We start from the raw sequence: 18,123 nt of genomic DNA, 5'->3' as shown, positions 1-18,123 counted from the left end.
AGACAAATCGGCCATTGCGTTATTTCACCACTGAATGTCGGTAATTCCATCTTTGGCAATCTCACTCGCGACGCTCCGTGTAAAGTTTGCGACATGATACTGTTCCCACCGAATCGGACACTCGTGTCCAGATATTTAATATTCTCCGCGGCCATTTTGTTGTTCAAAAAACCCTTCACTTGGTAGTACTGCTGGTAGAATAACTCGCGATCAATTCGCAATTGCTCCGTATCACAATCGTCATTCTCGACCAGAAGCTTATCTCGAGCCACTTCAAAAGCCAACTTTGCATCTTCTAAACCTTGTAACCGTGTCTCTATTTCTACACTATGCACTAATTCATCGTAATTTGTGATGAAATTAACGAAACCATGTATCGTACTCACTCGATCGTTGTAAGTACGCGTTAGCTGCTGCAAAATCTTTTTTTCCTTGGTTGCCATTTTATTGTTTACAATTTACGCGCCTTCTAGCAACGATGGTGTGATGTCGTAAAAATGACGCTATCGGCACTCACTAGCGATCTCCTTAGTGAGTTACACCTTACTGAGTTACCCGTGCTGCGCGGTAAACTAACACTGATGTCCAACTGGTTAGCAATACTATTGGCTACTGCTAAAATCGAGTAGCTCACGCGAGTTACGCTACGTACACTGATTACCGACGCTATCACTCAGCACGATAGTAGTTGTAACTAGTTGAAAGTTCAACGGTCGATCTTAGTGGCCTCACCTTGGTCATTCACCCGATCGTGATCCTCCACTGCTACACTACGAGTCCATAACGGTTCGGACCGATAAAATTACACGAACCTCACTTTGCAGACCGTGGATAGCGCACAGAATGCTCCAATACGATGCGATGCGATCAACCTTTTTACACACCAACACACTGCCAACTTACACGACAAACTAGCCCAAGCACGATAGCGTGTCTGGCACACACTCAATCACACTGTCCACGTTATTGTGTGTCCCGCAGAATTTCGATTACTTATCTGTGACACACGATTCCGTATGGTAGCGAGCAATAACCGCTGAGTTAACACTTTCACCTACACTGCTCAAACACGGAATACTCAGGCCAAATGTTCTTGGCGCCTATAGTGTAACTCGCTCGCGAAACAACTTCGACAGTACTGCCATATCCAACAACGGCTACAGCCGTTCGCGAAATACTTTCCGAAATAACCACTCTTACAAATTCAATACAACTCTTCAAAATCAAATGATTCCGTTCAAAGGACCATGTTCAATAGCTCGGATTTCGGATCGCAAAAAAACCACGTCTGAGCCAAATGAGAGCTTGTCGAAGAGTCCTACTATATTACAATCCTTTTTATGATGTTTCGTTTGTCACTTATACTATCCTAATGCTGCCGCTTTAATTCATGCCATAATTCCCAATGCGTAACTCCTAAACACATCTCCCGAAAAAACAAGACACTAAACAAGCAACCAACTCCAGTGATTACATCGCAAGTGTTCAAACATTTTTATTTCATCAACATGAGTGATTTGAACCGCGAACGCCGTACCGGTGCTTTTTACAAACAGGTGGCTAAATTCATAAAGGTGGTCGCGGCCGAAGAAGCTGACCAGCAAACGGACTCTAGCCGACAAGTTCTACTGTTGTGTGTTAATGTGTCGTGTAAAATAAGGGCTCCGTTTTTTCAGTTCCCATCGAAGCGGTTGTGGAATTGCCTGGATTGGTAAATTTCAGTCCATGTCGATCGACGAAGGCATCCATTACTGAGCGCTATCTTACAACGAAACGCATCACAATTTGATGCATGTGCACGATGAAATGATTCGTTTCTATGAAATGTGTTGTGATCCAACCTGGCCGAGCTAATTAGACCAGTTGCTCGCCGTTGACAGACAGTGCGCGCGCGGGTCCGAGTCCTTAAGTTGTTTTAAATATATGTAGTAACGTTACTTATGTGTTGTTCGAGTGTTACTTTTAGAATAATGTTCGCGCCTAATGGGTAGGCAATGCGCGAATTCTTGTAAAATGAATTAAGAGAAGAGAACTGTGGAAGAAGAGAACTGTGAGAAGAGAAGAGAGAATATACAGTTCAGTGTAAATTCAGGATTAATAAATCATCACTCACAAACGAACCTTCAATCGAGTACACACGTAATTTCATCAGCTAAAGAGAAAGATCTGATCATTTTGGTCCTTCGAGCCGATCGTTACGAAATTCCAGTGCGGTTGGAATTAATAGACCAGTGCAAAGAGGACTTCGTCACCATCATGAACAAGTTGGAAGAAGAAAAAGAAGAATTAGTGGATGACGAGAATCATATTCAGGAAAGAGCGTCATTTTTCAAGCGATATTGTGTTGTGAAAGGGTTTCTATTACATCAATCTGTAAAGGAAATTGTTCCTACGGCGAACTCTACCTTCAATTCGTCTTCCGGTAGTGCAAGCTTCGGTGGTCCCATGCAGTTGCGTCTGCCAAAAATCGAGCTTCCCTCGTTCAATGGCGAGGCTACAAAATGGCTGACGTTCAAGGATCGCTTCATCTCCATGATCCATAGTGCAGCTGAAATCCCGGCGGTAATGAAGTTGCAATACCTGTTGGCATCATTGGTGGGTGAGGCTGCGACACATTTCGAACACACGGAGGTCATCGCTGACAACTACGCGGTTACGTGGGATGCCCTACTTAAGCGGTACGACGATAAGAAGGCTCTAGTACGCGAATACTATCGAGCGCTGCATTTCTTGCCGCGGATGGAAACGCACCACGTGGATGATCTGGCGCGCTTAGTCGATGACTTCACACGGCATGTTAAGGGTTTGCGGAAATTGGGTGAGCCTATCGATCATTGGGATACTCCTTTAACCAATCTCCTTTTTTTGAAGATGGACAAATTATCAATCGTCGCTTGGGAAGAACTCGGGTCCGAGCGAGACGGATACGGAGAATTGGTGAAATTTTTAGAGGAACGCGTTCGAATGCTTAAATCATCCAAGTTGCTGGAACAACCGGCAACTGACAACGTCGTCAAGGTGGCCGGCACGAAGGTGGCCGGCACTAAGTCCTCCGATGGTATCGGTAACCATTCCAGCGATTCATCCAAGAACAATACGTCCAAACCGTTCAAATGTCCTTTGTTGTGCACTGAAGCCCACAACCTAAACACGTGTCAAATGTTTGCGCAGAAAACTGTTAAACAACGTCAAGAAGTAGTGAAGCAGCATAGGCTTTGTTGGAATTGTTTGCGGGCAGGTCATGCAGTGAGGAATTGTGTTTCGAGGTTCACGTGTCAGACGTGCAAGGCAAAGCATCACACACTACTTCATGATCCTGCCGCGAGTCGACTCAGCATGGTAGTTCAGGCCGAAGAAACCCAACCCAACGGTCTAATATTGCTCGAGACAGCAATAATATTCGTAATGGATGACTATGGCCATGTATTCAAGGCCAGGGCGCTGTTAGATTCGGGATCTATAAACAATTCCATGACCCAAGCCTTCGCGAAGCAATTTTTGGGATCCAGGGCTCCAATTGATATCAACGTCATGGGCATTAGCAACACCATCACGAACGTAAAGTCTGCAGTTACAAGCCGAATTCAGACTAAAGATGAACGGGTCGTAGCGAGTTTGCAGTTTTTGATCTTGAACCACAACCTCACAACCTCGAGTATGCGGTTTATCGTCAGCAACCGATCCCTTAGATTGTATCCGGAAAAGATTTTGGGAATTGGAAACTATCAATGATGGCATCAACCCTACTGTGGAGGATGCAATGGAGCATCATTATACGAATACTACCACTCGTGATTCTTCCGGTCGATACATCGTGGCTCTTCCTTGGACTAACGATCAATCAATCGTCTTAGGAGAATCGAAGCCCATAGCAGATCGTCGGCTGTACGGAATGGAAAGGCGGTGGGAACACAATCCCACTTTGAAGACGGCTTACCTCAGTTTTATGGAAGAGTATCTGCAACTTGGTCATATGCGAAAACTGGAGGAGCCGATAGATGACAACGTTTCGCATTGTTATATTCCGCATCATGCGGTCTTCAAAGAATCAAGTACGTCGACAAAAATTCGAGTCGTCTTTGACGCGTCATGCAAGACGAGCTCCGGTTTCGCGTTAAACGATGCACTTATGGTGGGACCTGTTATTCAAGACGACCTCTTCAGCATTTTATTGCGATTCAGAAGCCGAAGAATAGCCTTTACTGGAGATATAGAGAAAATGTATAGGCAAATACTGCATGATAACAACGACAAAAGGTTTTTGCGGATTCGCTTTAGAAAGAATCGCAATGAGCCGATCGCAACGTATGAGCTGCAAACGGTTACCTACGGAACGGCTTCTGCGCCTTACCTGGCCACCAGAACGTTACAGCAAACCGCTAAGGATATGGGCGACAGATTTCCATCAGCAGTAGATCCAGTGCTGAACGACTTTTACGTTGATGATCTCTTGAGTGGTGCAGATGACGTCACATTAGCCAAAGCAAAGGTTGTACAAATATATCAAATGCTGGACTCAGCTGGTATGAAGATAAGAAAATGGGCAAGCAACAGCTTAGATGTTCTAAGTGACATACCGATTTGTGATAAAGCCATTCAAGACACACATGAGTTACAAGACAGTTCGGTTTCCACGTTAGGCCTAATTTGGGACACAGGTTCAGACACACTACGATTCAAGGTCCAAATACCCGATCCTGAACCTAATTTGACAAAACGGATGATACTATCGTACATAGCGAGAACCTTCGATCCACTTGGACTTCTAGGTCCAACCATCCTAGTTGCAAAGCTATTTATGCAACGATTGTGGGCGTTAAACCACAATGGCAATGAATGCAAGTGGGATACTGTTTTACCGCCACTACTTCAAGAGGAATGGAGAGAGTTTCATTCCGATCTTCACCTACTAAACAACATACAAGTCCCTCGTTTCATAGCGCAACCACACAGTAACATACAGCTACACATGTTTGCAGATGCATCGAAGTCAGCGTACGGTGCATGCTGTTACGTCAGAGCTGAAGGAGCCAAGGACGTTACTGTGCACTTGTTAAGCGCCAAATCAAAGGTCGTATCGATGAAAAACACCCAGTCTATCGCCAAATTAGAACTTTGCGCAGCACAATTGTCAGTTCAACTGTATGAAAAGATAAAGGCAGCATTAAGTATTGATCCACTGACAATATTTTGGACTGACTCAACGACGGTATATTATTGGTTGCAATCACCTCCCCTTCGATGGAAAAGCTTTGTAGCAAACCGTGTTGCAAGAATTCAACAATCATCGGATATAAAATGCTGGAGACATGTAGCCGGTGTCGACAATCCAGCCGACGATATATCTCGTGGTCTAACTCCGAAAGGCATCTTGAAGTCAGAGCGTTGGTGGCACGGGCCAAATTGGTTATCTCTCGCGTCAGATTATTGGCCTAATATCATACCAACGCAAGAAAGGGGAGAAATCCAAGATGAAGAGCGGATTACAGCGGTACCTTGTTTTGTCGGTGCGCAATCAGAAAACGGTGATAGTGTATTCGTACGGTACTCCAGTTTCACAAAACTTAGACGTATTATCGCGTATTGTTTGCGATTTTTTGATCAATGCCGAGCCCATCGACGTACTAAAGCTTCAATCAACGGTGGGACTAGTGATTTCAGTTCGACCTGGTTGACTACAAACGAGTTGCAGCGAGCCGAACTCCAGTTGTGTAAATTGGCTCAATTGGAATCGTTCTCAGAAGAGATTTCCATTTGTTCATCGGGTAACCAGATCAACAGTTCTTCTCGACTGAAAAGATTACATCCTTTTCTCGATGACCAGAAGATCCTTCGTGTTGGTGGCCGGCTGGAGAACTCGCAGTTGTCACCATTCTCCAAACATCCAATTGTTTTATTCGCTAAACATCCATTGTCGACATTACTGGTAACATACTTTCATCACAGGTTGTTACACGCTGGCCCACAGTTGATGTTGAGCACAATCGGTCAAAGGTTCTGGATGATTGGAGGGAGAAATTTAGTCAGATCAATATATCATCGGTGTCTAATCTGCTTCCGGAGCAAGCCAGATTTAGTCAAGCAGTTTATGGCTGATCTTCCATCATCGCGTGTATCACCTACCAGACCGTTTTCGGTGAGCGGTGTAGATTATTGTGGTCCCTTCTACATCAAACCTGGTGTCCGGTGCCGAAGTTCCAGAAAGGCATACATTGCTGTTTTTGTATGTTTCGCGACCAAAGCAGTGCATATCGAATTGGTCGGCGACCTTACGTCAACATCTTTCATCGCAGCGCTTCGTCGATTTGTTGCTCGTCGGGGACGAATTGTCGAGCTTCACTCAGACAATGCAACAAATTTTAAGGGAGCATCTCACAAATTGCACCGGTTGTATGAAATGTTCAAGGTAGACGCTAAGGATCGCGAATGCGTGTTTAATTGGTGTGCGGAAAACGAAATCCAGTGGAAATTTATCCCACCTCGATCGCCGCATTTCGGAGGGTTATGGGAGGCAGCGGTAAAGGCTTTGAAGGGACATCTGCTGAAAGAGATAGGGAACGTAAATATTGGATACGAAGAAATGATTACGTTGATTGCGCAAATCGAAATGTGTCTTAACTCACGACCGTTGACCGCATTATCGACAGACCCAGCGGACTTTGAAGTATTAACACCAGGGCATTTTCTAGTAGGCGGTAATATGCAAGCTATCCCTGAAGTAGATTTGAAAGATACGTCAATCAATCATTTGCCATCGTTTGAGAAAATTCAGAAACACTATCAGCACATTTGGTCACGGTGGCATACTGAATATTTACAAATGTTGCAAAGTAGGGCCAAGAAAGGTTGTACACCACCGGTAGAAATGAAGATCGATCAACTAGTCCTAGTAAAGGAGGATAATGTGCCGCCAATGAATTGGCCTATAGCGCGTATAGTAAAGATGCATCCAGGCAAGGGCGGAGTATGTAGAGTTGTATCTATACGTAATTCGATTGGGAAAATTTTAACGCGTCCAGTTGCACGAATCTCACTAATCCCGAACCAGTAACCAGTGACAGCCAAATGGATGGTCAGGAGTAAACAATAACAACAACATGTGGTCATCATTTGACAGATGACCAAAGTCGATCGAATCGTGGCGTACTCTTGCGAAAATTTTAAAAATTACAATTTTTAGGTGGCCGGAATGTTCGCGCCTAATGGGTAGGCAATGCGCGAATTCTTGTAAAATGAATTAAGAGAAGAGAACTGTGGAAGAAGAGAACTGTGAGAAGAGAAGAGAGAATATACAGTCCAGTGTAAATTCAGGATTAATAAATCATCACTCACAAACGAACCTTCAATCGAGTACACACGTAATTTCATCAGCTAAAGAGAAAGATCTGATCAAATAATATAACGACCATTAGGACCGAAACATAAAAAAAAAAGATCTGCCATTTCTATATACCATTTTGAAAACGAATTCGAACATTTGAAGCGTGTGGTTTGCAGCGGTTGTAAAAATTTGGAGCAGGCGACCAATCGGATCTCGGAGTTAGAAGACTTCTACAAATCAAAGCCACCTCAGCAGACCATAACCTATCCCTCCCAGCAGAAAATCATCTCCAAAGTGTTTACCTGTCCACGGTTCACTTTGCAGACGAACGGGGGAGCGCATGGTTTCTGACCACGGACGGCACTATCAACTAGCTGCAGTCTGTCTCGGATGGCACGTATGGTATATGACTCGAGCAATATGCGCCGTACATATCCGTACATATCCGATGCCTCCCTACTCCATTCGTTGCAGAATGCTGGGAATTGTGGATCTAAAATCACTCCTCTCACATACGCAAGCTATTTTCATCGCTAAGATTCTCCTCAACAATATTTGTGCCCCATCCTTACTATCTATATTCATTCCGGCGGGCCTTACCTCTTACGGCCAAAATGATCCTTTTCTGCGAGCTATGAAATCATTCAACTGCTTTTTTATCATTTCGATTATAACATCTCGATATCTGCTTTTCGGGCCCGACTAATTCAAAACTCAAAACACAAGGAATACACTAAAAAATCACACCAAAACAATATCATTCGATTAACTAAAAAATTCGCAACATATAATGATGAGTCGGGCTTGCGACACGTCTTTATTTGTTGGTGATTCGAACAGAAGAGAGGCTTGTTCTCCTATTTTGCTAACGCATGCATCCAGCATCCACACACATGTATGCAAGGCAGCGTTTACCATACATGGTACTCTTCTTAGCTTGTAGTATACCAGTTGGTATATAATTCCTCCGGGGGTAAGAGTCGAGACGTCCTCGGCTGACGTGGTATAGGTGTGCCTCATCATTACATTCGTTTACATTTTTTTATATAACATTATAATTCATTTGCTTAATTACTACTTAATACTTAATTACTGATTTACTCATTTTCTAACCCTTGATAATCCCTAACGATTAACCTTTAAGTCGCTTGATTTTGTTTTTATGACGCTTTACTCCTCGATTGTTCATGAAAGTTCTTTCTTTGACGATATTTGCTGTTGTTTTGTTTGCTCTTGGTTGAGTTTTTGTCCGAATATTTGGTGTTACGTATACATTTGTGGCTTCTTGTACAGTTGGTGGTATTTCTCTTTTACAATTCTTGCTTACTTGTCGTTTAACGGCTGCTTCTAGGTTGTGTTTTGCATCGGCAAAGAGTTGGTTGGAGCTTTCTAATATTTGCGCTGAGCTAACGTTATTTGCGTGATTGAACGTTAATTCATTACGAGTATACTTAGTAGCTGAATGGATTGTATTGTTGTATAGCGCTACTGCTATCCTTATCGTAGATTTGACGTCGTTGTTTTCGTACTTGTGTTTATTTGTGTTGTAAATCTCGGTGATTGTACTATGTATTTTTTCTATCTGTCCGTTGGATTCTGAGCATGAAGCGTATTTCAGAGCCACTCCTAATGATCCCAAATAGTTTTTGAGTTGCGTTGATCTAAACGTTGTTTCATGATCAGTTATTATCTCGCTGGGTATACCGTATTGTGCAAAATATTGTGAAAGCTTTTTTTGTACTTGGATAATGTTCTTGTTTTTTATGTGTAACATTTGTAGATGTTTCGAAAACGAATCGATTAACGACAAGAAACTTGTATGGTTTATTATGTAAATATCCATGTGTACACGTTCTAAGTGTCTGCTGGTTACTGGCCGCGGGGATATTTTTATACGGTATGGCTTACGTTCGTATTTGTGAACATTGCAAACTTCGCAATTGTTTATATAATTCTTTATCCGCCTCTGCATATTTGGGAAGAAGAAAGCACGTTTGAGTTTGCATTCGACCTCTGATATTCCCCGATGAGCCCTTTCGTGTTCTCTGGATATGATAATATTCTGATTGTTCGTGTCTATTACGTCTTCGACTATTGTTTTTGCCATGACAAAGTGACCTTTGATTGAATAATTGTCCCTAAAAGCCGTTTGTAACACTTGCGTTAGTTCTTCTGGGACAAGAATTGCAGTTTGCTTACTATTATGGAATTTCAGTAAGTAGCGCTTGAAGTCTTCTATGCCAAAACTGTTTTTAGTTATTACTGTTCTATGGAAATTAGGGAATGGCGTTTCTCTTACAACAGTTGAGTGTGTGTTTGAAATTTTGAAAATTAGCTGGTTGCGATAGTAATTAATCGGTCTGTTCGTTATATGGATGAAGTAATCACTTGAATCGTCGGCAGAATGTACAGTTCCAGAGGATACGCCCTTTTCATGATTCGTAGCTTTCAGTGAGACCATTTTTTTAACAGTAACGTTTTGAGTTATTGTTTCGTTTGCGTTGACTTCTTGCGATATTCGACTCAGCGCGTCTGCTACGATGTTAGTCTTTCCTTGTCTGTATTTTACATCATAATCGTAATTCTCTAACTCTAATCGCCAATTAAGTATTTTAGAATTCTTAAATGATGTTTTTATGAATACTAACGGCTTATGGTCGGTCACAAGGGTGAATTTATTGCCATAGAGATATGGTCTGTACTTTCGTTTCCCCGTAGCGGTACGAACAATCGCTTGTCGTACTCGACCATCTCGCCCTGCGTGAACCTCTATGACTCTATGATGGTTTGAGCACTGGTGAATGTGTCTGCACACTTGTATAATGTTGTCGCCATTTCTCTTTTTAGTACGTTGCTCGCACCCACGAAATTGGTGCCGTTTTCAGAAAAAAATTCAACTGGCGAGCCTCTACGGGAAACAAACCTTCGTATTGCCATTATGCAGGAATCAGTGGACAAATTATGCACCATTTCCAAGTGCACGGCTCGGGTGACGAGGCATGTAAACACTGCGACGTACCGCTTTTCGTTACGCCTGCCGTTAGTTACATCGATCGGTCCCAGATAGTCCACTCCAACGTAACTGAAAGGGTGTGCTCGAGCGGTGAGTCGTTCCACGGGTAAGGCTGACATCTTAGGGTAGTATGGTTTACTTTTTGTTATCTTGCAGCGTTGGCAGTCTTTTGAAACTCTGTCAACCACCGTTCGCAAATTCGGTTTGCAGAACCGTTGACGGACCTCGTTCACCACTGTTTCCCGATTCCCATGTCCCAGCTTATGGTGGTAATCTTCTATCAACAAGCTGGTTATGCGGAGTTGCTTTGGTAAAATGATAGGAAATCGCGCGTCGAAGGTTGCGTACTCGGCATTCGCAGTACGTCCATCTACGCGAACAACCCCAAACTCGTCTGAAACAGCAGATAACGAGTGCAGGACGCTTTTTGTGCATAAGGGTTGACCCTTTTCCTCTCCACTAAGAATAACAACTTCCTTCGGGTAACATTCTTGTTGAGCTATGTGCCACAGCACACGTTCTGTCCTTATGTACTCCTCCGACTTGAAAGGGACATGCTTTGCTGGTACGGTTAGCTTTATGTATCGCCATTGTCCTTCCGTAGCTGGTATAGTCTCGATCGGAAGCTTCTTTCTTTTTCGCTGGCCGTTTGAGATGAATCGATAGAGTAGAGCTATAGTCCGTAATAGTACTTTCCACTTAGAGAATCGCTCTATCTCTATGATTTGCTGTCCAGTACTGTGATGATGAGTCAGTATGTGTGTGGTTCTTCGTTCTTCCTCAGTTTGCTTAATCGCCTTTTGTGCTGGCCAGTTGGACTGGGGAAGATAGAGAAATGACGGCCCATTGAGCCATCGACTTTTGGTTTCAAGCTGCGTATCTTTACCCCATTTTGTTAGGCAATCGGCGGGATTCTCTTTGGTAGGCACGTGTCTCCACATGGTGGGTTCAGTAAGTGAGAGAATCTCACCAATTCGGCACGCTACGAACTGCTTGAATTCCCTTGAGGGCGAACGAATCCAAGCTAACACTACCTCAGAGTCCGTATGTATATATTTCTCCTTGATCGGGAGACTATGACTCTCCAATACCTTTCGTATCAACCTCGCTCCTAAGAGTGTTGCTTGCAGTTCCATTCTAGGAATGGATTGGTATTTTACCGGAGCCACCTTGCTTCGAGCCATAACTAAAGAGCAATGTATATGTCCGTGTTCTTCGGAGCGTAAATACGCAACACACCCATACCCAATCTCGCTCGCGTCCGTGAAAACGTGTAGTTGGAGTGTACTGCTGGATGCTGAGCAGATATTATTGAAGTAACATCTCGAAATTTCCAGACGATGAATTGCCGGAAGTAGACCCACCCATCGCTGCCATTTCGCAAAGTCGGTGTCGCTCATTTCCTAGTCCTTATCCAAACCTACACGCCACAGGTCTTGCATAATCATGCGGCCGTGAATCAAGAGGGGGGCTAGTAGACCCAACGGATCGAACAAGCTCATGATAACTCTAAGTGCTATCCTCTTCGTAGGGCGTTTTCCTTCGACTACATAGGGAACTCACTCGTCGTGCCAACATGAGGAGAACCGAAATACATCGACAACAGGGTCCCATACCATTCCAAGCACCCTAGTGTGGTTGTTGTTTTCCGTTAGCTTAATGACTACTGGGTTGGATTTCGCATCCTTTTCCTCCACACTCTTTAATACAGATGGGTCATTACTCACCCAGTTGCGCATGTTGAGGCCGGCTTGAGAGTGTATGAATTTCACTTGTCTTACTCGGTCGATAGCTTCTTCTCGCGTATCGCAGCTGTCGAAATAGTCGTCTACGTAGGTCGAACGTTTAATCGCGGCTGCAGCGATCGGATATGTCTTCGCATGTTCGTCGGCATTACGTTTGCATGACATATTGGGCAGAGCAAGGGTTGCTCCAAATGTAGCGACGTCCATTAGATATATGTCAGGATCTTTACTCTGGTCGAAGCGAAACAGGAAACGCTGACTGTGGGTGTCTTCTGGTCGAATGCGGATCTGATGGAACATCTTTTCTATGTCCCCTCCGAATGCAATCTTCCTCTGTCTAAACACACTCTATACTCCGGGGAGCATTGCCAGCAAATCCGGTCCTTTCAGCAGGCACGAATTTAGTGAAACTCCTTGCACTTTTGCCGCCGCATCCCAAACAAGACGGTATTTGTCTGGCTTATGAGGGTGTCCAACCACATTTAGCGGGAGGTACCAGATACGTTTAGGATTAGCTGTTGCTAATTCCTCTTCGGTTGCTCGGTGTGCGTAGCCTCTCTCGATGTACATGTGCATTTGTTCGTGTACTGTTTTCTTCAGTTGTGGGTCTTGCTCCAGCTTTCGCTCTAGTGCATGTAGTCGTTTCGTCGCCATCGCAAGGCTAGTAGGGAGGGTTATGTCATCTGATTTCCATAACAGTCCCGTTGTGAAGCGACCGTCCCTCTTCTCTGTTGTACTTTCAAGAAATTGTTTGGCTCGCACTACGTCTTGTGGTTCTGGCAAGTATTCGCCGAAGCTAGTCACGACTGTTTCTTCCAAAGTGAAGTACTGGCGGAGCATTTCGTTCAGTGCTTCATTTTCCCTTTTGGATCGCTGTTCTACGTTGTGCACGCTGCATATTGCTGGTTGACGGGCAGGGTGGTTTGTCTCATGGGGACCGTAGATCGCCCTGCCCAGTACCGTTTTTACGGCGATTGGCTGTCCCGGCTGACCCGCCCGTGTATCCAACGGCTTCATCAGGTCCACGTTTTCCAGCCCGATGAGAATTTGTGGAACACCTTCCTCGCCTTGGTTGACTGGAAGATCCTGTAAGTAGTCATAAGAACTTATCAGTGTATTTATTTTAACGCTCTGAGAGGGGAGACTTAGCTGGTTTACGGTATGAGCGGCCGCTATGAGATAGCGCCGCTCGCCTCCCCGTGCTGAGATCTCTAGGCTGATCCGTTGGGAGGCATCTTCTATACGCTTTACGTTGGCTGTCCAATTCAGCTCCAGTGGCTCAGGTTCTCCTTTGATCCCCAAACTCGCCGTTAGAGAGGCTTCTACCAAGGTCACCGATGATCCTTCATCTAGAAACGCGTGTGTGTCGACTCGCTTTTCCCCGTTGTGGATGGTTACGGGCCCCACGCGAAACAGGGTTGTTTTCGCCACGTGTTGATGCGTCTGGCACTGTGCGGTTTTGGCTGACTTTGATACATCTTCCTTCTTCTGATGCAACAGGCTGTGATGCCGTCCTCCACATCCCGGAACGCGGCAGGAGTATCGTGATCTGCATGGTTTAGTCCCGTGGTCAGCCAGACAGTTAATTCAGACTTTCATCCGTGTCACAGCCTCTAACCGTTCGACGGGAGACATGCTCTTGAACGCTTCGCATTGTCTCACCTTGTGGTCCGGCTTCCTGCAATGGTGGCACGGCGTCGAATACGTTATGACTGGTGGTGTTTTCAGTTCTTGAACTGGCTTGCCATATGTCACGGAAACATCATTCAAGTGCGGAGTAGAGTTGTGCACATTTGTACGATGTATCGTCTTTTCAGTGACGGGCTTTTGTGGGTTGTACTTAGTCACCTCGCAAGACTCATCCACCAGTACGTCCATGAAAGCACCGAACTCTTTCATGGTAGGTAACTTGCACTTTCGACTGTACCGTACCCACTCCAATTGTCGCGATGCAGGTAATTTTTCCACCATTTCTTCCAACAGCTCGGAGTTGGTGAGATAATGCGCAAGGTCTTCGTTTTTTAAGTAGGAGCAGAGGTGTTGTACGGCCAGGCCAAAGGTAATCAGCTCATCGAGTCTTTCCGGCTTTGGTGCTGGTATTCCTCTGACCTTCGTTACCAAATCCTTAACGACAAGTGAAGGTCGCCCGTATAACCTCTTCAGTGTTTTGACTATGAGTGACACTGACGACGGGTTGTCAAGCCACTCTTCAACCGCTTCCCGCGCTGGTCCTTTGAGACACTCCTCCAATCTTGCTACATTTTCCGCCGGCGAGAGTTTGCACGCTTTTGTGGATTCCACAAAATAGCAATAAAACTTTGGCCACTCGCGTGGCTTGCCTGAGAACGATGGTAACTTTTTAGGCCATACCTGTCTGGCTGCTATGTGGTCGGCGGTAGGTCTCTATTCCAAATCGTCGGTTTTTTGGTCACGTGGTGCTTCCGCATGCTGCTGAATGGGTTTGTTGCTGGAACATGCTTGCGGCTCAAAAAACTCGGATTGACGTTGCACCCACTCAGACGTTTTCGCGTAGCCACTAACGCTGGAACCTCCAAAATCACTCGCGTCTTCCAACTCATTTCTTTGTGCCTCATGTTCGATTTCCAACGCGGCCAACTTACACTTCAGCTCAGCTTCCGCCATTGTCTTTTCCTTCTCGGCCATTAGGAGTTTAAGCTGTAAGCCTTGTCCCCTTACAAGCCGTTCTAACGCCACACGTTGCGCTGAGGACGAACACCGTTCGTACTTAGATGAAGGAGCTTTTCCCTGAGCCCAGGATGAGCATGGCTCGTCGTTGGGAATAAGAAGCTTATCCTCGCGTTTTTCATCCGCTGCTTCTTCCATCGTGGCGAGATTTACCCGTTGGCCAATCTTAGCCTTGGCTGCCATTATTCACTCACTCCTAGGGCGACGACCCTGGGCTACATCCGCGGTTGCGGTTCCGCTACCCGTTTCAGGTGGCGCGTTCACGGCGTTTTCACGATCACCTGCCGCACAATCTATTTTCTGCGCTTCTTGCGACATTTCAATTTTCAAACACAATTTACGGGTACACGGATTTTTGCTCTAATTTAAGAGTTTTATCGAAAGTTTTTTAAAAGCTTGTTAATATTAATCGCACTCGCTTAACCACTCGCTTGACGAGGTCCAAAACCTTTGAAGAGGAATGACTATTTTTCTCAATTTGACACGATTTAAGAACTCGCGGATCTGCTCGTTTGCTATACGTTCGCCTTTATTGCACCTTTCCCAAAGAGAACAATTAGGCTTCCAACGGCCAAAATTAAAGAGTGCTCTTTTTAACCGCTGTTGCTCTCCTGCTTGCTCTCTCGCCGAATCGAAAACTCGCTCAATGACTGAACGATATTCTCATGTTGTTCGCTTCTTCGGCGTCATGCGCTCTCGCTCGTGCTCATTATTGGATATTGCGCACACACATGTGCATTTTCTTCGTCAAATTTGCCGTGTGAAAGAGTACATTTTTGCACCGGTTTTTGATATGTGGAACTGGATGGTTTTGCAAGCGCGCTGATGTTTCGGATGAAAATTCAGCCATAAGTTATATGGCACGATATGTAGAAGAAGGTTTAATGTATATTTTGTATTATTTCAATCATTTATGCGTGTAACACTATACGGTGCCCTTATTATAACGTGGTCATTATGGCGACTAACGGTACCGGCACGTATATCACAAAAGGATCGGTTGCTTTAACTTTAAAGAAATTGTAGGTTTGCATCTCCCGAAAAAAACAAGACACTACACAAGCAACCAACTTCAGGGATTACATCGAAAGTGTTCAAACATGTTTATATTATCAACATGAGTGATTTGAACCGCAAACGCCGTACCGTTGGTTTTTACAAACAGGTGGCTAAATTCATAAAGGTGGACGAGGCCGAAGAAGCTAACCCGTAAGCCCTAGCCGGAATGGCAAGTTCAACTGTTGGGTGGTAATGTGTCGTGTAAAATAAGGGCTTCGCTTTTTCAGCTCCCATCGAAGCGGTTGTGGAATTGCCTGGATTGGTGGATTTCGGTCCATGTCGATCGGCGAAGGCATCCGTTACTGAACACTATCTAACAACAAAACGCACCACAATTTGATGCATGTGCACGTTGAACTTATGCATACTGCTTCTGCGTTTAATACTTTTGCATGCCAAAGCCACCTTAGCAGAACATAACCTAACCCTCCCAGCAGAAAAAAAAACATTTCCAAAGTGTTTACCTGTCCACGGTTCACGGACGAGGGAGCGCATGGTTTCTGACCACGGACGGCACTATCGACTAGCTGCAGTCTGTCTCGGATGGCACGGATGGTATATGACTCGAGCAATATGCCCCGTACATATCCGTACATATCCGATGCCGCCCTACCCCATTCGTTGCAGAATGCTGGGAATTGTGGATCTAAAATCACTCCTCTCACATACGCAAGCTATTTTCATCGCTAAGATTCTCCTCAACAATATTTGTGCCCCATCCTTACTATCTATATTCATTCCGGCGGGCCTTACCTCTTACGGCCAAAATGATCCTTTTCTGCGAGCTATGAAATCATTCAACTGCTTTTGTAGAAAACGCAAAAAGCCGATAATTAATTAGGAACGCTATCTTACTAGAGCGAACCAAAAAATTACTTCTTTATTCGTCAACGTTTTCTAGCGGTAAAAAAGGGCGGCTCGCGCGTCGTCCTGCCCTTATATACATTCTTTTTCGGTTAGTCCTTCACTCACCGCGGTACTCAGATATCCCGACCGTGAAGCTTTCTTCCGACAACTTCGTAAATACGATATAATGTCCGACAGTGACAGCAGCGGTCGGTGTAAACATCGTTTGTTTACAACATTGCCTCCCGCAGTGAGACAACTGGCTTTTCATCCTCTACTCACTCTCACTCTACTTCCTGTTGCTGTCGCTGCCGATCACTGTCACTTTACCATGCGCCGTACTTTGTTTATCATTCCTAGCTCACGCAGGTAAGTTTCCTTTCCGTACATCTAATAACGCAATCTTTGTTGCAGGGTGCACTTCCACTGGCGGTTTGGACGCTTGCCTGTTTTACTTGACCGTCCTGGGCCCTAACTACATCGATCACGCGTCCCTTTGGCCAACTGTTCCGCGGCAAACAATTGTCGACTACTACTACTACATCTCCCACCTGAATCGGCCGCACCGACTCGAACCACTTCGATCGACGGGTCAGCGTGGGGAGGTATGCCGATACCCATCTCCTCCAGAATACGTCAGCGTCGCGTTGGGCGGCTCTCCACGCTGATTTAGCAGCGGTACCACTGTCGTCAAATACGGCGGGCGGCTTGCACCCGTTGGAGCTTCCGAGTAGTAGATGATTTGGTGTGATCGGTGTGTCCACCGATGTGTCCATCTCGTCGTCCAACGGCACGTAGGTAAGTGGTCTCGAACTCGATTTCCGTTAGCGTCGACATCAGCACCTCGTCCGTCGGTTTTCGTGGAAGCTCATCTTGTGTTAGCGGTTCACCTAAAATGACATCTTTCCTGATGGCACGACGGACATTAGTGACAAATCTTACCACATACGCAACTGCCCGTAGAAGCCTTCTCCATTTCGAGAAACGATGAAAATCAATGAGAGGCTCTTGTACCGTACGATGCAACACGTAGTTCTTCGTAGTGGGACGTAGTTCTTCGGGGGTGTCTGGAGATGTTGTTTCCGAGCCAGGCCGGAGTGATTCAGAGCCCCATAAGAAGCTCGGACCGTTGAACCAGCGACTAGTAGGCGATAGATCCGGTGTTTTCGTCCACTTGGTCCCGTCATCAGCTACGTTCAATTTCGTTGGGATCGTACGCCATTGCTCAACCTCCGTTGTTTCGAGCAGTTCTCCGATCCGAAATGCTACGAACTGATTATAGCGATGATGATCAGATCGCAACCAACTCAACACGTTCCGCGAGTCTGTCCAAAACATCGTGCGCGAGATGTTTAATCGGTGTAAGTTGACGATCGTAGCCGCTAATCGGGCACCAATCACCGCCGCTACGGCCTCTTCCTCCGTTTCCACAC

General features: G+C 45.2%; 1 protein-coding gene across 1 annotated transcript; it reads left to right on the top strand.

The window, feature by feature from the left end:
- The first annotated feature begins 497 nt into the window (after nucleotides 1–497).
- On the top strand, nucleotides 498–12,241 carry LOC128307507 (uncharacterized). The gene is made up of 4 exons (XM_053045389.1): nucleotides 498–531; nucleotides 2,210–3,064; nucleotides 3,675–4,995; nucleotides 12,046–12,241. The coding sequence occupies exons 1-4, from the start codon at nucleotides 498–500 to the stop codon at nucleotides 12,239–12,241; spliced, it is 2,406 nt and encodes an 801-aa protein (XP_052901349.1).
- Nucleotides 12,242–18,123: the final 5,882 nt, after the last annotated feature.

The sequence above is a fragment of the Anopheles moucheti genome, assembly GCF_943734755.1.
Source record: "Anopheles moucheti chromosome X unlocalized genomic scaffold, idAnoMoucSN_F20_07 X_unloc_1, whole genome shotgun sequence".
Classification (NCBI taxonomy): Eukaryota; Metazoa; Arthropoda; class Insecta; order Diptera; family Culicidae; genus Anopheles; species Anopheles moucheti.
The sequence above is the reverse complement of the archived record's forward strand: the minus strand, read 5'-3'. Positions and strand labels throughout refer to the sequence as shown.